At 49.4% G+C, this 21427-nt stretch overlaps 2 protein-coding genes across 3 annotated transcripts; both read right to left on the minus strand.

The window, feature by feature from the left end:
* Positions 1 to 1042: 1042 nt before the first annotated feature.
* Positions 1043 to 6025, minus strand: HSD3B7 (hydroxy-delta-5-steroid dehydrogenase, 3 beta- and steroid delta-isomerase 7). Its single transcript, XM_051998826.1, has 7 exons — positions 5607 to 6025; positions 4982 to 5147; positions 4537 to 4692; positions 4183 to 4291; positions 3448 to 3547; positions 2952 to 3114; positions 1043 to 2650 (listed from the first exon to the last, which is right to left on the minus strand). The coding sequence occupies exons 2-7, from the start codon at positions 5139 to 5141 to the stop codon at positions 2190 to 2192; spliced, it is 1149 nt and encodes a 382-aa protein (XP_051854786.1). The 5' UTR covers positions 5142 to 5147; positions 5607 to 6025; the 3' UTR covers positions 1043 to 2189.
* Positions 6026 to 7437: 1412 nt separating this feature from the next.
* SETD1A (SET domain containing 1A, histone lysine methyltransferase) lies at positions 7438 to 21378 on the minus strand. Of its 2 annotated transcripts, XM_051998857.1 has the most exons (19): positions 20585 to 21378; positions 19208 to 19360; positions 18916 to 19014; positions 16878 to 17148; positions 16509 to 16630; positions 16031 to 16257; positions 14781 to 15648; positions 13879 to 14652; positions 13101 to 13277; positions 12865 to 12952; positions 12330 to 12487; positions 11930 to 12017; positions 11344 to 11673; positions 9852 to 10892; positions 9272 to 9444; positions 9069 to 9179; positions 8577 to 8696; positions 7887 to 8024; positions 7438 to 7684 (listed from the first exon to the last, which is right to left on the minus strand). In XM_051998857.1, the coding sequence occupies exons 2-19, from the start codon at positions 19343 to 19345 to the stop codon at positions 7511 to 7513; spliced, it is 5097 nt and encodes a 1698-aa protein (XP_051854817.1). In that variant the 5' UTR covers positions 19346 to 19360; positions 20585 to 21378; the 3' UTR covers positions 7438 to 7510. The 2 variants fall into 2 exon arrangements, with proteins under 2 accessions (XP_051854817.1, XP_051854809.1); XM_051998849.1 differs by lacking the exon at positions 20585 to 21378 and having other exon boundaries at positions 19208 to 19521.
* Between the last annotated feature and the right edge of the window lie 49 nt (positions 21379 to 21427).

Here is a 21427-nt window from a genome sequence, read left to right on the forward strand (position 1 = left end):
TGCCCATCCTGTGTCTGCCAGTTTGTCCCCGTCTCCACTCCTTCCATTCCCCATCTAAGGGTTTCCGTAAGAACCTCTGAGAACGCCATTAAGAACTCCTTTCACCATTTGGGGGGTCACGGCCCGCCGATCCCCCGCATTCCCCAGCCGCTCTTGCCCCCTTCCCCCTGGGGTTTCTGTCCCTGCCTCCGGGAGTGGGGGGCGGAGGGGGGGTGGGAGAGCCACACCCACGGGTCATCAGAAGCATGTGTCTATCCGCTATGCTGCTTGTGCCTGTGTGTGCAGGTGTCTCGTCTGGGTACAGATGTGTTTGCATGTAAGTGGAAAGGTGTGCACAGCTGTCCAGTCGCTCAGGGTATGTGGGCGTCAGCTCGGTCTCCCTAAGCCCGAGCCCTCCCCGGGTCCTGTCCACATGTCCCCACGGGCTCAGGCTGGCCCCGGGGGTGGGGGTGGGGCGAGGGGGTGGCGGGGGCGCCTCTCCCCTGCCCCTCCACACGCCCGCCTCTCACTAAGCACACTGTGTGTACATCCCATGTGCCCGTGGGTCTACACACGCTCCCGACGCGCTCCAAGCGTGTACACTATGTGTCTATGCATTCCCCCGCCCCTCCCCCTCCAGCCTCCCCTCGGCCTCCCCAACCCTTCTCCAGCCTGACCCGCATCGAAGGACATGATGGATGGACGGCCCCGGGCCCTCCCCGCCTCCCCCTCCCCGCTGTGCAGCCGTGTGCGTTGGCGTGTGTTTCCGTGTCGCTGGCGTCTCGCGTGATGTAGCCGTGTTTGCTGACATGAGCCCTTGCCCCCTTCCTCCGTTTCTCCCGTTGCTTTCTAGAGTTCCTCTCATTCTCTGCCCCTCCCCCCTCCCATCCTCCCTTGCCCCCGCAGAGCGAGGACAGGGTGCCGGGGACGCCGGGGGTTGGGACCAGGACGTCTGGATCCTAAGAAGGAGAGGGATGCGGCACGGGGCAGGACCGAGGACGGAACCGGGCCGATTCTGGTCTCGCCTCTTCGTCTCTCTCCACTGATCCCTCAAGGCTCCTCCCTGTCTCCCCCTCCCAACCCCGGACGTCCTCACCATTGGTGCCCAAGAAGCAAACAGAAAAAAAAAAAAAAAAAAAAAAAAAAAGGCAAAATTATGACCCTGACCCCACCCCACAGCCTTGCATGTCCCGTCCCGAGACCTTCCCACCCTGGGCCGGGCCGGGCCCCACGGGAAAAATAGCAAACGTCCAGCCAGCGGGTCAGCCGTGTGCTGCTTCTCCTTCCCCTCCCCATCCGGGGATGGGGGTCGCGACCGGGCAGAGGGGGACGGAGGGGAGGGCAGGGCGGGAGGTGACAGCGCCCACGCAAGCGCGCCACGGAGTCCGGGCCAGGGGAGCTGCCGCTTGGGCAGATGCAAGGACACGGGGTGGGGACCGGGAGACTGGGGGGGAGGGGAAAGGAGAAAGGGGGGAGGGGTCAGTACAGCGTGTCTAGAGCCAGCTTTCCCTAGCCAGTGTTGACACACGGAAGGAACAGGCGCCAGTGTCCATCACAGTGTGGTGTTTGTTTGGGGCAGGATAAATTCATTTATTTAGACACAAGAAAGAAAGGCAAATACATTTAATATCAAAGTGACTGGGGAGGTCTGATACTATGGTAAAGATGGCAAGCACGTGGGTTCCACTTTATGGTGGGTTCCAACAAGATAGCAAAAGCACAACAGAATGTACTGGGCCCTGGGTTCTCAGTTGGCCCGAGTTTGTGGCTAGGGTTGGGAGGCCAGATCTATATCCCTGGGTGCTCTTAGGAATCCAGGAGCTGCTGTCACCGGGGTCTGGAGCAGCGGTGGGTAGGAAAGGGCCTGGAGAGGCACTGAATGCCATCTAGAATTCTGATCCATCTCTCCCCAAAGCCCTGTCTTTTCAAGCACAGTGAAGAGGGATGGGGATCCTCTGGACGCGGGTCAGAAAATGGCATTTAGCCTCAGGTCTACCTTTTCCTAGCTCTGATCACTAGTAGTTATATGTTTGGAATTTCCCTCTGTAAAGTTAAGAGAAAGGAATCTAAAAGTATGAGACTTGTCACACGTCTTAGGGTTTGATCTTTATGTGAAAAGTCCCCTAGATAGGATCATTTATGGGAAACCAGGGTAACCTTCACTCAAGACTCAGTCACTAGGTGAGGAGAGCCCCTGGTTGGGGTGGAATTTAAAGTCCAGGATCTCCTGTATCCAGTGTTTTGTCTCGATGACGGGGGCCAGAGCATCCCTTCCTGGTCTTCACCCAGGAAACAGTTCGGTCTCTACTTTCCTCCCAGCCATAGAGGGGCTGATAGCCAAAATGCCTCTGGGCCTTGTCTGTGCACACAGTGAAAGTGGTGTTGGCTGTGGCTAGGGTATAGGGGTTCAAGAGAGCTGTATAGACCACCAAAGGCCGGAGTAACCATTGCAAGAAAGCATTGAGGGTAGCCAGGAAGAACAGCAGGCAGTAGGGCAGAAGGGGCCGAGTCCCCAGGAGGCGAACGCCACAGCGGCCCAGGATTTCCATGTTGAAGTCCTCGTAGCTCTTATAAGGGGAGTCATCATAGCAGAAGTAGACTTGCCCGCCCATTGTGGAGGCTCTGGAACCCAGCTCTCTAGCTGCCAGTATATGCATCCAAGCGACATTGCCTGAGACAGAGAGATCAGGTGCTGCTCGAACACCGGCTAGCCCTGAGAGCAGCCCCCTGTTTGCTTCCCGACCACACGTTCCCTTTCCCATCCACGGACCTCACCGGCACAGGGAGCCAGCCCTTTTCTGGGTCTGACTCTGGTTAGAGGCTGTCTCCCTCTACGCTTTCCCGCACACATAATGCATCTTCCCCAGGCCCAGTTCTTGCTGTCCCACAAGCCGGCTTTTGTCCGCATGGCCCTTATTCCATCCACACGTTGTTCAGCATACCCTTCTGCAACCAGGCCGCCTGGGCCTTACCTGCATAAACTCGGCCATGTTCCACAGCGGGAGAGATGGCTCTGAGGAGCCACCCCCCAGTGTTCTGGGCCTTCTGGTAAAAGCTGAGCATCAGCTCGTGGCCCTCACCATAGATCCCCGTGGGGCGCAGAGCGCATGTCACCAAGGGAAGTCCACCCCGCACCTGGACAGGAAAGGTAGTTGTTGAGACCCAAGATTCCTGTCCTTCCTCTCCCCCCATCCAGTTCAGCTAACTGCCTGCATTTGTATGTGTCATGGGGACAAATAGGTGAAGACCCTTAAACTGTAAGTGCTCTGGCATCTTCCAGGGCTTCTTGTTTCCTTACTGGATGAGCAGTACATACAAGAGGCCTCACATTGGTGTCCTTGGAAGACACTGCCGGAGATCAGAAGCTCTAAATGGTGTTATTGGCTCTGCTACCTGAACGGCGGTTTCCCCGGCAGGTGGACTCCTGTGCTGTAGGCTTCCCAGACCCAAGCAACTGAGCCCCCTTACCTTTCTCCCATTGGCCTCAAGGACTAGCCTCTCTGCCAGGGCCTTGCTTCGGGGATAGGGCTCTGTGTGTATCACCTCATAGGGAGTGTCCTCGTTGCCCCTGCAAGTGGGAGATACTCTTCATGGCATACTCTCCGTGCCTCAGGAAGTCCCTCACATCCCCTGGGATAGGTCTAATACTTCAGTAATACAAACATTTTGTTTTCCTCACAACCATCTTGCAGATATTGTGATGTTATTAATTTTTTTTAGATGAAGAAGCCCACAATAGTGAATAGAAAGCTGATCTTGGAGTCAGAAAGATCTGGATTCAGGTCTTAACATATATTTTGTGATCTTGGACCAAAGGCAACACTCAAAAGATTAAGACCAATTTTGCCCATGTGTACCTCCATGCCAGGATTGCCCTACGTTAATGAGCTGAAGAAATGGGCTCAAAGAAGTTGCCACTTCTGTGGTAGAGTCACACCTAGACCTTAGTTCTCATGGCAAAGTCTCACCTAGAACGCCTCATGGCTGTTAGTTCTCCTCAATTCAGGTGTTTGTTTTTTTTTTTTTCAGGATTCTTTCCACTGTACCATTCTCACATAATTCTGCTTTAAAGTTTGCTAAGAACTTCCAGTCATCCCCAGTAATGCTGAAAGATGATTTCATTTTCATTTTACAGCACAGGGCCCCTTCAGGAATTGGGAGGACTGGGGGGTTTGGGAGAAAGTAGAGGAAGGTGGGGAATACCGGTAGAAGGGCTGTCTCTTATTGTTGGGCCCCAGGGCTTCCATGCTGCTAGTGTATACCAGGAACCGAGTTCCAGTCTGCACACAGGCTTCAATCACATTCTGAGTCCCTGGGAGAAGGGAGGAGGTAGGCTTGTTATCTTTTCTCTCCATCTTTTCTCCTATCCTAAGGACAAACACACACACACACACACACACACACACACCCCTACCTACCACCAGCCAAAGTTTTCTTGGCCCAGAATTCCAGGGGAAAACCAATGGGTGGGAGGAAAAGGGAGAAAAGGACATGGTCAAGTTAGTTGCACAATTTAGGGAGGGAGCTACACAGATGGACTAAGTTTAAAGGACTCACCCTGAACATTAACTCTGTGGATGACCTCAGGGTCATTCTGTCCCCACACATCCACCAGCCCAGCCATGTGAATGACTACATCTGCTCCAGCTACAGCAGCTACCACATCCTCTGCACGAGTCACATCCCCTTGTTTTGGAATCACCTGCACAGACCCTGACACAGGATAGATGTTAGCTCCACAGAGGATATTCCTCCCAATCCCTCTCCTCCCCACCCCGACTGGAGTAACACCCTCCAAATCGTAACTTTCCATCCATGAGTCACTGTTCCCCCATCCAGATGCAATCCAGCCATAAACATACTTCCCCCAGGAGGACCGGAGGGAAAAGCTGGGTTGCCTCCCTTTGTAATGGGGAGCAGTGAAATGTTTTGTGTAGGAACAGGACCTAGGGGGTTGCATGTGAGTTCCTGATGGGTCCAGCAGTATCTCTTCTTCCCTCACCTGGGTTTAGTGCCTCCAGCCAGGGCCCCAGGTTAAGGTCAAACACCCGAAGCTCTTTGAGCCGCGGCTCCATCTCCAGCAGGGTCCTAATCACATGTTCCCCCAAAAAGCCGCAGCCCCCTGTCACCAGGTACACCAGATTCCGGCCTCCGTCTGTCATGTCTAACTGCAGTCGGAAAGACAGACAGCTGACCATGGTGGTCAGCCTCCTCCGCCCTTTCCTCAGGGGTCTATTTATTTTCTTTGCTCGTTCCAAATGGCTTATTTTTGGTTGCAGAGCCCAATCATACTCAGCTAATCTAATTCCCACAAAGGTAGAGGTGGAACATGCACATTTAAGGCTACAGAACTATACTCAGCCTTGTTTTACTGTCTGAAAAAGACAGTCCAGGAGCCAATAACTAATCAAGGAATGGGAACCGAGAGGGACGGGGAGGAAAAGAAGTATTCTGGTAAACTCAGCCCCAACAGACACTTGGTTCCCAACTTTCAACTAAGGAGATTAGGAGGGGAAAGGGGATGGCGGATTGTCAGAACTGTTTAAGAGAATGTGGAGGGGGTTGCGTGAAAGTAAACAAGGGAGATAGGGTGGAGGACGCTGGAACTAAGGATGAGAACCTCCTACCTGGAAGGGGTCAGCTCCGCAGTAGTCTGCTACAGCTTTTAAGACACCTCCCCAAACACTTTAGAACAAAACCTCGGCTGCCCCTTCTTTCCTTTTCCGTTGTCCCTCCCCTATCCCAGTTGTTATCCTAAGCACGGCCCCCTCAAAACCAGCCAACCTATGGTCCCCAGTGACTCCCATATGGCTCCGCCTTCTCCTCTGGCAGAGGAAGCACCTCCTGCTGACCCACACCGGCTACTGCATGCGCCAGCCAGTGGGATCCAGGTGTGGGGCTTATGGTGGTGCCTATCCCAGTCTCTCAAGTCCCCGATTCTCAAGGCTGGGGCCGTCCGGACTCATGGAAAACAAAAGGATGTTCCGAAGGGGAAACTGGCTCCAAGGCCTCAACTGTTGACCCATCACTACTATTCCCTTCCTATTTTGTTTCACTGTTGCCCATCCCCAAGGTAGAAAGGAAGCAAGGATGGGGATGAAGTCTGAATACACCTCAGAGGAACCCATTCATGTAATTTCTCGTCTCAGTAGCGATACGCCATTGGCCAGTACCTGGGGGAGAATCTTTGCAGTTAAACAGCTTATAACAGAATGGGAACATTTCAGCATCAAGAATGGAAAGATGGATCAATTCCTATGATCTTTAAAGTCCATTCCAGTTCTAAATTTATGATCCTAAGTTACCCATGCTCAAATATCTCAAAAGTCTGTAACTCCCTATCCATTCTCCCATAAAGATAAAAGTGACACTGATTCATGTCCACCATCACAAAGACAAAGACAACTTTTGTACAATAAAGTTTAATCACAATTATAAAAATGTGGCGTCGGGTCCGAGGCATCCGCGCTATTAACATATATACAAAATCAGGCCAACAGGAGTGGGGAGGATAGAGCTGGGGTCAAACCCTGGGGGCCTGTGCCAATGTCTTCTCCCGGCCCCTGGCCAGCTATGCAGCCATTTATGGGGTGGGAATCTGAACATGGCCTTTTGAAGAACAGGGCAGAGGCAGCTTGGGGGGAACAGGAGACACCCTCCCACGTCCCAACCCCCCTTTCCCCAGGCCTGGCCTCGATGCCTCTGAAGACCAAGCTAAGGCCCAGGTTTTAAGTAACCCCTCGTGGCCCTATTTAGGCCCAGTATGGTTAGACGACAGGCCAGGGAAATCATGGACCCCTATCTTCCCTGGTTTGGGGGAGGAGGGAATTTTCAATACCAGGAAAGGGAGAGATTCCCAGCTGGGGTCCAGGAAAGAGCTCTCCTGAGGGAGGAAAGGGGGAAATATGGCCAGCTGCTCCAGAGACCCCAAAATGGAGAAGAAAAGAGGTGTAGGGGGAATAGCCCCCAATAAAACAAAGTGGGGGGTTGGGAAAGTCCTCCCCCCTCAAAGAACAGCATCTGTACAGGCCGGCACCCCAGGTTTCCACAGGAAACAGCCGCTAGCAGCTACAAAACATTTACAGTTTCTTCTCCGAAAAGAAAAAAAAAGTTGGGGGCAGAACCTGCCTCATGTTTTTGGCATTCCCCACAACCCAGAATCTGGGAGACCCATACTCCCCACAAGAGGGAGAGGGGAATACTCCAATTTTTTTTCTCCTGTATCTCGGTTCCTAAAAGGTGGGTTCGATTTTCTCTGCTTCTCCTGCAGAGACCTCATGCCCCCTACCCTTCTTCCACCTTATCTTGGGAACCACAGGAACCAGAAGCTCAGGATCTAAGTCTGAACATATGTCAAAGGGCAATTCAGGCCCTAGCTGACTCTAGCCTGTGGGAATAAATTAGGGATGTGTGTGTGTGTGTGTGTGTGTGTGTGTGTGTGTGTGTGTGTGTGTGTGTGTGTGTGTGTGTGTGTGTGTGTGTGTGTATGTGGAAGAGGTGGTAGGGTAAAGCCAGCCCCTCCATAAAACCCTCAGTTGAGGGAACCCCGGCAACTTTCAGTGCCACACAAACATGGGATCTTGTTATCTTCCAGGGGAAATTTGTAGTCATAGGTGATCTCTTCATCCACCCCAATTGGCTGCTTGGAGTAGATTACAATCTTCTTCTGGGCCTCAATGGTGATCACCTTGGCATAGCAGTTGGGCTATGGTTGGAAAAGGGAGTTATTAGCTTTGACTTTGGCATCTTAGCTACTGCACCCTCCTCTCTCCCCAAAATCCAGTGTCCTGAACCAGTTACCCCCTTCCTCTGCCCTCATTTTGCTCTTCTATCTCCTTTAAAAGTGCCTTCCCAAACCCGAACAGTTAGTCCAAAACCAGTCCCTTGCCCCTGGGCCCAGCTCTCACCGTGCAACAGTGATTGATAAATCGTGCCAGATTTCCACATTTCGTGGCATCAATGATGGTATCGTGGTCCACTCGAAACAGATAGCTGCTGCCAATGCCCTCTTGTACATACCGTTTCTCCCTCATGTCAGCTACCACCTGACAAGCCAAGAAGGGTCAGAAAAAGTTTTCCAGACAAAACCAAGATCTTCCTTCTTCCCCATCTAAGTCTTTGAAGCTTTCAGTATAAATGACAGAAGATGTCATGTTTGTTATCCAAACACTTTTAACCAAACACCTTTGGATATTAGGCTTTCCACTGTTTATAATCTGTGACTGAATACCTCTGTGCTCAATCCATACAATTCTCTCCACCTCACAGTCTCCATGTCAAATTGTCTTTTTTCATGTCTAAAAATTCCAACTCCTCTGTGAAGCCTTCCTGAATTGATCTGACTGGGTTCCTTTCATTCACCTCCATGAACATGGTTATTCCAGTGGTTTTTTCCAACTATTCTCCAATTGTATACTTACCCTTAGTCTCCAGAAAGGACAGTTTATGGAGGATGTGGCCTATGTGTGGATATGTCTACACCACAGCATCTCTCTTAGGTTATAATTAGTTTCAGAACAATGACCATATCTCCCCTAAGAATACTACATGCAATTTGATGTCTAATCATTTTTGTAAAGACAAGGTAACTTGATCACCTGACGTATGTTCTGTCCCACGTACTCTATAACCATCTCATCAGCTGCAATAGGCTCCATAGCAAAAAGACCCCACTCATGGATCCGACTCCTGCCAAATCGGAGTTTTTTCTTCCGGAACTACAGGGGTGGGGGAGAAGATGGGAGGGAGAGAGGATGCCGTAAAGTCCTATCTCTTTTCCCACTGTCCAATCCAAGCTCTTACTTTCCCACTATGGCTATGATTCATAAACACAATGGGTATGTGGTGCTGGGGGACTGACATGCCTTCCAAGATAAAAGGTCACATTCCCTTCCTTTCTGTTCCAACACCCCCCAATTCCTTGCTCCCCACAACAGTTTACATTTAAATTAAAGCTCCTTCCCGGGAGTCCTTGAAACTTCACCCATTTGCTTAAGGCTTCTTTCCTGTTACAGCTATGCTTTATGCCCAAAAGCAAGGGTCCTAAGCATCCCAAAATCTCAGGGCTCTTCAGCCAAAGTTATTCTCACCTTGAGTTGATTCAATTTCAGCAGGTCACTGTCTACAATGGCTGATGTACCAATGGCACTCAGCAGCCTACGCTGCTCTGACCGTCTTTCTGATAGCACTCGATTTGTCCCCTGGGAAGGAAAAGGACCTCATCAGTACGGAAGTGAAGGAAAGAGAACAAAAAGTGGTCTCTGCAGAGAACAGACTCCAGAACTGTCATTACCTGTGTGTCAGAGCCCTCCAGTTGACGTGCTGAGACAGGACAGACATCCAAGTACTTATCCTTTTCTTTCTTACTGATGGGATAATAACCCTCACTCCGAGCTGAACCTGTCTGATGCTCCCGGGGTCCATCCAGAGGCTTTCGCTTACGTTTGGGAGCAGTCAAGTTGGTGAGTGAGATGAGGTTAAGGAAGAAAACAGGTTCTTCAGTGCCCCACTCCCAAGCCCCCTCAGGGACTCAGAAATCATTCTCAGCTCTTTCCAGTCAGGAAGGATGTGAGAGTAGATACTGGGGTAGGGGAAGCCAGGTTGTGGGGAAAGAGACAGGCGTATGGCCAATTCCAATAACCTACCAACATTTGTCATCATACAGCTCTCCCCAAAACCATGGAAACATATTCGGCAAAGAAAAATGAAATGAAATGAAAAATAGCAGATAAAAAGAAGAGTACTTGACAATGGAGTCAGAGAAGTATAACTACTAAAAGAACCACTCAAAAGGGAGAAAAAGTTAGACTTGAAGCTTCTGGTACAGTAGTCCCCCAATCTGCTAGCTCCTGACCCACAACAGTCTAGGATATTAGTGTGATGTACCCAGTGGGTATCATTAAGCCAATCAGCACCACTGTCTTGTTGTAGCAATCTCTCATAAGTGAGTCGTAAATAACCCATGTCCTCAGCATCAAGTCCAGAATTCCAGATGTCATAAAGGATGGTCATCTGCTCAAACTCACTTCGGGGCTCATAGCTAGGTGGGGGTGGAGGGGCAGGTGGCAAGGGCTGTTGACGGCGCCTGGCATGGGATCGAAGGCTCCTCCGCCTCAAGGCACCCTCTCCATCACTGGTGCTGCTACTACTCTCTGATGACTCTGACTCCTCTTCCTCCTCTTCCTCCTCCTCTTCCTCCTCTACCTCAGCAACCACCACCTCAGGAGCTTCTAAGACCTCATCGGCAGGTGAGCTGAAGACAGTGGCAGGGGAAGGAAGTGGCTCCGGGGGTCTGGACACTGGGGCAGGGGGAGCAGGGCGGACAGCCAGAGCATAGTTGTGCTCCAGAAGAACATGAATGATTGAGGGAACTGCTGGCCCCCCACGCTCAGCCTCATCTGAGGTTTCTGTGGCCTCAGAATCATCCCCTACAGGCAGAGTGACTAGCCCTCGCCGAGCTGGAGCTGGAGTCAGGGCCAGGTCTGCCAACACTGCGAGGTCTACTTCAGTCCCAGATTCTTCTTCTTCTGGCAGACGAGCCCGACCTCCACTCCGGTTCCGTCCCACCCGGGATCCATCCTCTGGCCAGCTCTTGACCAGAGAAGCATGGTCCAGAGGCAAATTTCGAATGGTCCGATCACCACCCCGGGAGATTTTCCGTGGAAGGGAACCAGGAGGCTTAACTGGAGGTGCAACAGGTGGGGGAACTTCAGGGGTGGGGGTAGTTGGCATTTCCTCTGATGCAGAGAAAGAGACTGTTTTCCGGCGCTTCTTCGGTGGTGGGAGAAGAGGGATAGGAGAAGATGGACACTCCTCAGGATGAGGGACTACAGGTAAGGGAGGAGAGGCTTGAGAGACAGCTGGTGGCTCTGGAGGATGATGAGGTGTCTCAGGTAATGGCTCCTCAGGAGGACCTGGTGAAAGAGATACGATAAAAAGAGTATCACAAACTCAGCTTTCAATCTGATGTACTCTTGTAATAAGTTAGGATTTTTCCTCATGTTATGTTAGATATACAATTACCTCAATTTACTAACCATTACTTAATGAGGTATGCTATCACAGGATCAAAAGCCACAGAAGACCTAAGCTGAGGTGATCTAATTTTTTAAAATTCCATTTTACGGATGAGAAAACAATCTCAGAGAGGGGAAATCATATTTTCAGAGTCATAAAGTTAATACATGGAGAACAAGGATATTGACCTTAAATCTAAGTGATCTTTCTGCTACCTCATAATGATTTCTCCACTATTTCCTCTCCATTCCTATTCACTCAACAGCCCTCTTTTCAAACAGAGGGCATGTACATACATGCATAATCTCAAAGCCTACATTTCTGAACTCTCCCCATAAATCTACCTACCTGGAGGCCTGACTGGGGCCTTCTCCAGCTCAGGGATAGGTATGATAGGTGCAACTGAAGGCTTCTCTTGTTCTGGCTCCTCCACAGGGACAGGGAGGTCTGATGGTATGTCCCGAGAGGGTGACAAGGCTGAAGAAACTACTGATGGCTCCTCTTCCTCCTCTTCTTCTTCAGATGCAGAGGAGGAAGATGAGGAAGAGGAGGAGGAAGAAGGGCTTGAGGAAGAACTGCTAGAGGAGCTGCTGCTCTCAGAGTCTGAAGTGCTGTCATTTTCACCTTCTGATTCAGCATACACAGAGTATTTGGAGAAGGCACTCTCCTCATCCTCACCTGGAAGTTCAAACAAGAAAAGGTCAAGAAAAAGCAGTCGAGACAGCAGAGCAGAGCCCATTTAGGGCTCATTATGCTTAAATGGGCAAAGATAGATAGGGACAAGAATTTCAAGGGATGCTAAGGAGAATCAGAGGAACAAAATGCAACACTGAAATACACATAGGACTTTGCAGAGAGGTCAGATAACCAAGTCTACAGGAAATGTTCTCCTTCCTTCCCCTGTAAGGTTTCCAAAATGACAGCTTCAAATCACCTCCAGATGCCTCTGCTTCCTTCTTACTGGTCTCCATGGTTTCACTGTGCTCTTCTTCCTCTTCTTCCTCCTCCTCATCTTCTTCCTCCTTAAGAAAAGGGTTATAAAAATAAGTAACTGATTCTCTAAACTTATGAAGTGGGACTTATGCCCCTAACAAGAACAAGATGTTACACAAAGTCAATGAGAAGACTTCCTATGTCACAATAAACTTGAATCCAGAGAGGAAACGTACACCCCAGTATGATTCCCACAGCCCAGACTGAAAAAGCAAAATGTGTCTGGTTCTTTGAAAGGGAGAGATGAAGCAATAGGGAAAGAAGACCCAACCAGGCAGCCAAATCACAAACAAGTAGAGGTGCTAAGCTCCTCATCACCATTAGCAAAAAAGACATCTCACCTTCTCAGAAGAAGACTCCTGTGAGGCCTCTTCTCCTTCACTGTCTAGAGCAAAAGGTTTTCTGTGCTTGCCCTGGGCTTTATTCCTCTCTTCTTCCCGCTTTGGGCCCTTCATTCCTGGTCGACTTGACTCTCCAGCTTCCTTTTCTCGATCAGGTTCTAGACACCAAGGTCATTATGGTAATGTACTACCAAGAATAATTCTTAGTATTTGTCTAATCCTTTTAAAATTTTTCACACTCTTTCATCTTTTATGTCAAAGAAGTAGGTATTGGGAGAATTATGCCTCACTGCAGACAGGAAAATGGATACATAGTGAAAGTGACTCATTCAAAGACGCAGCAAATTAGTAGTAGAACCGAGACTAGCTCCACTTAGCTTCCAATCTAGGGAAATACCTCCAAAAACTCATCCTTCCAATTCTAAAATCTCTCCTCTTCTGCACATCTTGGCCCCAAGTTTTAAATTCTTGCTCTATCATTTCCCTCTCTTTTCAGAAACTGGAATTTTGTTTTGCCCTCAAGACTCATACTCACCATCTTCATCCTCTTCGGCTGGAGTAGAAGGCCGAGGCCGCTTCTCTTCTCCACCTTCTGAAATTTCAGATGGCTCTTTCCGCTTTACCTGCAGTAGGGAGAAAATAAAGAAACACATGCTTATAAGATGCCAAATTCATTTCCCTACTACTTCCAAAGCTAAGGAAGGAATCCTCATCATCCCACATGGTTTCCTGGTCAGATTCCTATGATTTCTGAATTCCAGTTTTCAGCACCTTGAACGAAGGCAGTCGAAGCGCTCCTCGAAGCCCAGAGCCAAATCCAAAGCCCTCGAGGCCTGCAGCACCCCCACTCTTGGCCCAGTCCACAAGGGACAGTAGCCCTGGTTCTTTTAGTTTTGTCTTCTCCTTGTCTTCCTCCTTTGCCTGTTGCTTGGCTGCATTCTGGAAAGGCTGTGAAGAAGGGATAGGCAAATAGGAACACTGAATAATCCTGCATCTTACCAAACTGATTTCTTTAATCTAAAAATCACTCCCAAATCCTCCATATCTAGCCAATTCCAATGTATCCTTCTATTCTCGTCTTTCTCTTTTAACTCCTATTCATCTCTTAAATACAAGGATATAACTATGGAATGCCTGCTATAAAAGGAACTTGCATAGTTCAACCCCCAGCCAAAGAACCCAACTCCAGTCTGACTGTTCTAAAAGTGATTATCTAGACAATTTTTCTAAGGATGGATGGCTTATCATTATCAACTCATTCTATTTTTGGAAAGTTTCAGGATTTCAGTAAATCTTTAGAGTAAACTGAAACCTGCTTCCTAGTAACAGCCAGTCACCTAACGATCCTCATTTGTAAACTATAGACAGTCTTGGGGAAAGTAGACGAGTCAATCATGTCTCCTCTCCTGCCCATTGCTTGGGGAAGCCTTCTCTTCTCCAAATCAAATACCTTGAGTTCTGTTCCTTCAACCACTCCTCATAAAACTATCTTAGCTTTTGCTTTCTTCCCAGTCCTGAGTGCCCAGATCCTCATAGCCTTCACTCTCACCTTAGCCTTTTCCTCTTTACTTTCCCACCACTGGTCAAAAGCTCCAAAAGCTACATTCTCCACCATTTTGCGATTAAGATCCCGTTGCATGATGTTCTTCATCTCTTGCACCAGAGTAGCCAGCACCCGGCCCACAGTGCCAGCAGGAGGTGGTGCCTTGCCCTCTGCCTGTTCTAGTTCTTCCCCAGAAGGCAGGTGTTCCTCCTCCCTTAAGACAGAGGAGGAAGGCAGGGGCTCTGCCTGCAAGGGCAGATGATAGGTCTCACGGGCATAAGCTCCTCGGCTCTCCTGTCCAGGAGCATATAGAGTATAGGGTAGTGCATAGGCTGCTTCTTGATGTGGAGGGAAAGGAAGAAAATGCTCCCCAAAACCTCCACTAGGGGGTGCTGCTGATGTAGCAGTTACCCCAGTACCCTGCCTCAGCTGGTGCAACCGAGTCAACATTTGGGTTTGCATCTGGAAGGACATAGGCATCCCTCCCCACTGAGCCCCCAGTCGGTCCATCAGCTCGAGGGAATTGACGAAGTCATAGATGTGGGGGGGAGGGGGAGGCGGTGGAGGATACTCAGGGGGTGGGGGTGCCTCTGGCCGGGGTGGAAGAAGGTAAGCAGGCTGATGAGGATAACCCAAGGGAAGGGGAGCCAGAAAGGGTGGAGGTGGAGGTGGAGGTGGTGGGGGAGGTGGAGGTTGTGGGGGTGAGGGGGCTGTTGGGGGTGATCCTCCACCATCATCATCTGAGATTTCCATGTCCTCGCCAGAAGAATGAAGAGAGGCCTAGAAGAACGTGGAAAGAGATGAATTAGAAGAATTCTGCTCTCTGCTTCCTAATTCATTGGTTTTATTCTAAAAAAAACTGAGAAGTCAAGATCCTCTCTCAGAACTCAGATTTTTTTTCTTCTCACCTGATCCTGTCCATTGGCTTTGGGAGATTCTCCAGTTGTCCCAGGTTCAATGCTTCCCATAGGAACCACATCCTCAAAATTTGCTGGGGCTGGGGGAGGTGTGCAAGGCCCATGAGTTGGTCCCAGGAGGACCTCACTTCCAGCTTCTCTGGCCCCAGGGCCCAAACTACTGTTGTCCTCTTCTTCTTCCGTGTCTGAGGCCAGGAAGGAAAACTTGGATCGCTGTTCCTTCAGCAGCATTTCAATCCGGGAATCTAGGCTACTGTGCTGGGCAAAGGGCACACTCTCATTGGTGATTTCTGGGGCAGGTGAACAAGATCGGATAGGGGATGCTGGGCGAGGTGAACTCCTGGCTTCCTCTTGCTCAGGGCTGGCCCCCCTACCCCCTCCACCGCCAGGTTCTGGAGGCTCTGGAGGTGCAGCCTCTGGGGCAGGTCGATAGTCCTGGTCAGCAGGGCGACTGGGCTCTGGGGGCAGGTAGGAGGTGTAGGAGGGTGGGAATCGCTCAGGGAAAGGGGTTCCTGGGGGCTCTTCCCGGGGTGCACGTCGGGGTGGGTAGGAGGCATGACGCTGGTATCGGTTACTGCTCTCATAATATGCAGGATAGTGTGAATCAGAACTACGGTAGTGAGAAGAGGAGGAAGAAGAGGATGAAGAGGAAGAGGAGGAGGAGGAAGATGACGATGACGATGATGATGATGACGATGACGATGAAGAAGAAGAGGCAACAGTGGTAGTTGAAGAAGAGAAGTGTCGACGGGAATAGGAATCCTGATAGCTGTTCTCTGACCGCCGAGGCTTATAGGAAGAAGAGGTGGTAGAAGAAGAGGAATCGGGATGGTAACTGGAATAGCCAGGAGTTCCTTGCCTAAAGGAAAACATAAAAGATCAAAAGAGGTTAAGAATAAAAAAAATCTCTTCCTAAGTTTATATGGCATCAAACGCAAGTATTCTTGTTTCTAGGCTTTTGGAAGCCTGCCTCTTAAGGATACAGATCCCAGAGAAGCCAAGATTACTATATTCCTTAAAGAGATTGTAAATTCCCTGACTACAAGGAGCACATATTCCACATAGCATCTGGCACAAGGATTCATGTACATAGTAAGTACTCAATAATTTTCTCTTAAATACTTCAACTTTTTTTGAAGAATAATAGAAGCAAATTGCTAGGACTCAGATATTTTGCCTTCCAAGTGTTAGTTCTCAGACTTCAACAGTTGAAGGAACTCAGGTATTTCCCTTTTCCATACCTGCTGGAATAGGCAGAGTCCTGGGAATACGGGGTACTGCCCCGGGAAGTATAAGGCGTCCCTTGAGAGGATTGTGGTGTGAACTGGCCATAAGAGGATGGGGTGTCTTGCCGGCTACTGGAGTAAGTGGTGTCCTGAGAGCAGGGTGTGCCATTACCAGGTGTGACTGGCACAGAAGTGCTTGATGGGTAGGCTGAATCAGATGAAGGCCGGCGCCGAGATTCCGTCTTGGGGAGAAAGGGAGAAAATTAAGTTAGCAGTATATTCACTGCACCCTTGTTGAATCAAGCACTTTACCCACTTTTTTAAAAAAAGCACTTTTTCCAAGGTTCTTCCTACTCGCTTGCATTTTTATTCCTCATCTGAAAGTCCTAACTCACCAGCCCTTCCCTCTTTAAATTCCCAAACTACCCTGAATCCAGGTATCTTGCCTTCTAGAATTCAGATGGCCCAAACCCAGATAGCATCAGTTTCTCACCGTCTCAGTGGGTATCCCAGATCCTTGAAACTTTTCATTAAGGACTTTACCCTCTGTGGGTACAGTTTGCGGGGTATAGGATCCATTAACAATTAACTCATAGTATTTCATCCGTTGTTGTCCTGGAAGACAGGAATCAAAAAAGTCAGTACAAGTGAAGAGTACTAGTACACTCTCCATCTGACAGTCCAGTTTCTTTCTCTGGCTTGAAATTGCCCCTCTCTACCCTCCTTTGGTCTTAGCACATGGAAGTTGATTTCTCTCATCCATCTCTAATTTTAGGATCTCAATTCTTCTACCTTTCTCAATTATCTAGATTCCCCTTCTCCCCCCAAATCAGGATTTTAAGAGACAGGGAAGGGACATCACCTTTGATGTCAAGCTGGGCGTGGATGATATTGCCCATGACTGGGGTGTGATGGAGATGTTTTACAGTCTCTTTGGCACCCCGAGTACTGGCAAAGAGCACTCGGGCTAGGCCTAGATGCTTTCGGGTTCGGGGGTGCAACAGGATCTCCACCTCCTCCACCTCTCCATATTTGCGGCACATGTCCTTCAGGAACGTTTCCCGAACGTTGTCATTCAGCCGGGCAAAGGTCACTTCCTTCAATGGGACCTGCCCAATGTAGAACTCGTCAAGCTGTGGAAGGGAAAGCAGGAGGTGGGTCAGGATCCAGAGTCACCTTGGCATGGAAGATCTGATCATGAACAAGTGGCAGAGCCATAGGACACTGAGCCTTGGACCAATCAATAGATTCATGTGTGTGTTATAGGGAAGAGAGAACTCTACTGAACAATAAGAGAGATGCCCACAGAGATGACTTGAACAAGATGGTCCCACGATACAAAAATGTGAAGCCATGGTCCTAAGTGAATGCAGGCATCAGAAAAAAAGTTATAAAAGAAAGACCAAATGGACACCAAGGATAAATTGTTTACAAGTCCAAAGACCGGAACTCCAAGATGGGAAAAGTCAAGGCTGGGGAGTCCTGTTAAAAGATGCAGAATATAGAGTTGGAAGTAACTTCATAGGTCATCTTGTCCAAAACAAATCTGTGTGCAAATCCCCTCTACAATATCCTTAATAAATACACATCTACTCAGAAGAGCAGTAAAATGGAATTTACTTCCTCTATTTACTTTTGGACAATTCCAGTAACTAGAATGATTATCTGAGCTAAAACATTGGGCTTGGAATCAAGAAGACCTGAGTTAACTCTGGCTTTAGACACTTAGTAGCTATAACCCAGCGCAAGTCACTTAATTTCCTATTTGTTTCTGTTTTCTTGACCAAAAATAGGGATAGTAACAGTACCTACCTCCCAGGGCTGTTCTGAGGATCATATGGTCCTCACAGGCTTGACGCATAGTAGGTGCTTAATAAATCCAGCTCTCTCTTTTTCTTATTTAGATAAAATGTTTCTCTCCTAACTTTTACTAACTCTTCATAGTTACATTCTGAGGCCACGAAAACCCAGGACCAATCCTTTTTTCCACATGTGAATGTAAATAAGGTACCTGCTCTGCAAACCTTGAAACACTTATACATTTTAGTTGTTATTCCATGTAACAGCCCTTCAAATACTTAGATACACTATGATCATATTTGTTTCTATTCCCTACCCCCACATCTATGGTTCCTTCAAACTTTTATGTAATGGTCTAAAATTCTTTTACAATCCTGATATCGCACATCTAAAAAAAAAGTTCTAGATAAGTCAATGTCTTTCTAGAAATGTGGCATCCAGAACTAAGAATGTTACTCCAAATATGATATGACTAAAACAGAATATAGAGAGAACACAGCCCCTCTCATTTGGGAAAGTATTCCTATTATGCAACCCAACTCAAATTAGCTCCTCATTTTGTGAGATCTGAAACTATGACAAGCATGCTAAGGAAGCAAGACTATAAGAGAGAGCAACTTTTAAGACTCCAGAGTCTTTAATACTATATTAACCAACTATGAGGTCAGCAATGCCATCCAGGGATAGAGTTGCAACCATTTAGGATACCACTATCTTTCACACCACACAAAACTCAGACTTAAAAATCATATAAAGTAGACTTCTTTTCTGCTCTCATAGTTGACTTAAATTCCTTCAGAATGTCAATCATCCCTTCTCCAAAGGCCAAGGCCTTTTAGTTAGGACCCATGTCCTAATGAAAAAACAAGATCCAATCATAAGCACTAAAGAAAGCCAAACTACATTTACGCAAGAAATGAAATTATGAGTTACTAGACCAAGACACTTCACTCAATTACCCACAAACTCTACGTACAGAGCTCCTACTCTTGCTCAAAGACAAATCTCTTCTTTGATTTTGTCTATGTGGATTTACATATTTCTTTATATCTAATATTCTACCTAAAAACTATCAGATCATAAAAGTAAAGTAGCCTTACCTTAAACTTAGGAACTGGGAGGGAAAGATCCCTGTTTTTGGACCAGGTGAGTCGTTGACGGGGGTCTTGAAGCTTGCTAACAATCTTATATCCTGCATCCTAGGATGAAAGATAGGAGAAAGCAATCTAATCATTTTGGGAAAAATAATTTAAGAATTTAGGCTCAGAATTGGCTGAAATGTAGAACTGCCAATTTTCTAAAACAAAAGTAGGGTTCAAAGAACAGGAATTTTAGATAGAAAATCACCTACCCAAGAACCTTGGGGAGAATAGTTTAAGCAAAATAACTTACATTGACACTGAAGTGAATCCCGTCATAGCGATAAACCTTCTGTGGGAGCCGGTGCAATGCAGGGTCCACGATGAGTTTGTAGTTTCGCCACTGGAAGTTGGGGGGCTTTTGCCCATCTCCCCCTCCTTCCTGGTCCATCCTGGTTCATTTACACTATAAACACAATTAAAGGACGGGGGTAAGGCTCTGTACTTCCAAAGCGTTCCTCTACTCCTATCTATATCAAGAGCCCTCCCAGAGTCCTAACTCACCCCCCATAGGCAACTACCCTCTTTTGGGGTATCACTTTATCCACTAAAAATACATACACCTCTTCACCCCAAGCACTCCCCTATAAATATATATAGCAGCCCCCCCCCCCAACACATCTCTCTTCCAGTACGTACTCCCTACATCTTCCTTTTCTCCATTCCTCTTCTGTCACCTATATGTTTCCAATCTTCCTGCCATACACACTGCATAAAACCCCTCTCCTCACAGGCTGCCTTCCCCAATGCCTCCCTTCTTTAAGTTCATTTCTCCCACCTCTAATTCTTCTCCTTTATTCATGCCTGGCCCCTCTGTGTTATACACACTTTGTACACATGCAACTTTCCCCTCTCACAGCCCTGTCAGTCCCCCCAAAACTCCTTCCCAAATACCTCTCCACAGCTTCCACCTCCCCCCAAACATACTCCCATCTTATAAATATTCCCTACAAGCTTCTATCACCAAAAGGGCCACCCCCCACGTCCTTCCTGCACTCTTCCACTCCCTTTCTTCCACACATACGCTGCCAGCCCCTTCCCCAGCTCCTCAACACGTCCCCCCACACTTCCTAAAGTGTCTCCCGGGTCCCATATCCCTCATCCCCGCCCCCAGTCCCCTTCCCCATCACCAGGTGCCCTGGGTCATCTCCATGCTCAAACTCCTCCAGGGACCCCAAGCTAAGACACCCTCTCCTCAGCCCCTCACGCCCCCTGCCCGGCCCCTCCCCCCTCAGCCCAGAGGCGCGCCCCCCCTAAGCCCCGCCCCCTCCGCCTGTCTCCTCACCGGCGGCCGGCCAGGTCCCAGGCACCGCTCTCCGAACCCCTCCTTTCCGCCCCCCCCCCAGCTGCCTGGGGCCCAGAGACCCTGCGGCTCCAAGCCAGGAAGGTGAAACCTTCCTCCGGGGCCGTGGCGGGGCTCCGGAAACACCGCGAGACCCTCCGGCCCCGGCCCCGGCCCGGGCCCGGGCCCCCGGCGGGGGGTCTGGGGGGAAGGCAGTAAGGCTGGGGGAGGAGGCAGCGCGCGCGGCACTTCCCTCTCCTCGCGCACCCCCGCGAGCCGCCCCCTCCCCACCCGCGCGCGCCGTCCCTTCCCCGCCGAGCGCGCGCGCGCACCGCGTTCTACACTCACCCGCTCGGGGCGAGCGAGTCGCTCCCTCCCCTTCCCTTCCCCACCTCGCTCCACCTCAGCGGCGGCGCGAGACCCGGGCCCCGCAGCGGCAGCGGCGGCGGCGGCGCCCCCACCACCACCTCCCTCCTCCCCGGCGCGCGCACCAAACACCACCGCCACCTGCGCGATGCCCGGCGGGCTCTGCGTTCACCGGAGCACATTCGACACTGGCGCCTCCAGAAGTCTTGAGGGCGGAAGAGAAGAGGTTCCCCCTCTTTCTTTCCTCCGGACGGTATAGGAAGGAGCAGTGGGGGGAGCCGGCAGGCCTGTCGCATCCCTTGAAGAACGGACCTCACCACTATTATCCCCTTGCCCAGTTCTGGACGTGTGACGAATCTGCAACTACTAAAGCGGCGCCGAGTCCCTGAGGAAAAGGGGGCGGAGTGCAGGGGCGGAGGCCGGACCAAAGCTGGGTAAGAAAGGTTAGCGTGTTGAACAGCTGTAGATTCGCCAAAGTCGAATCGGCAGTATTGGAACTTGCGTTTCTTCCTACGTCCGACTCGCTCTGAAGAGTAAAAATTTTGGATTCGCAGATTCACCGTAAGTCCCGTAATCTCCCTTCGCTCAGCCTATCAGGTCCATACTGTAAAAATAATGTCGGTGTTAAGTGTACGGACACTTATGTTCCTTTTAGCAGTCTAATTTGGTTTCTCATCTTTGATTGGTGTTTCTTGTAAATACTATTAAAACGTCCTGCACTGGCATTAAACACAGAAAATGAATCCAAAGAAACCCACGTCTGAATTAAAGGGCTAGGTCAGGGCCATCCTAAATAGGCTTGTCATCGAAGGAACGAATCTGCAG

Source organism: Antechinus flavipes, chromosome 1 (assembly GCF_016432865.1).
Source record: "Antechinus flavipes isolate AdamAnt ecotype Samford, QLD, Australia chromosome 1, AdamAnt_v2, whole genome shotgun sequence".
Lineage (NCBI taxonomy): Eukaryota > Metazoa > Chordata > Mammalia > Dasyuromorphia > Dasyuridae > Antechinus > Antechinus flavipes.

Coding starts and splice junctions, on each gene's coding strand:
- SETD1A (XM_051998857.1), bottom strand. CDS start 19,345: ATGGACCAGGAAGGAGGGGGAGATGGGCAAAAGCCCCCCAACTTCCAG. Junction 9,180..9,271: donor TGGAGGGCTCTGACACACAG/GTAATGACAGTT, acceptor TTTCCTTCCCAG/GGGACAAATCGAGTGCTATC. Junction 8,697..9,068: donor TGAAATTGAATCAACTCAAG/GTGAGAATAACT, acceptor CCACCCCTGTAG/TTCCGGAAGAAAAAACTCCG.
- HSD3B7 (XM_051998826.1), bottom strand. CDS start 5,141: ATGACAGACGGAGGCCGGAATCTGGTGTACCTGGTGACAGGGGGCTGC. Junction 3,548..4,182: donor AAGAGACAGCCCTTCTACCG/GTATTCCCCACC, acceptor TCCCACTTGCAG/GGGCAACGAGGACACTCCCT. Junction 3,115..3,447: donor TTGAGGCCAATGGGAGAAAG/GTAAGGGGGCTC, acceptor TTTCCTGTCCAG/GTGCGGGGTGGACTTCCCTT.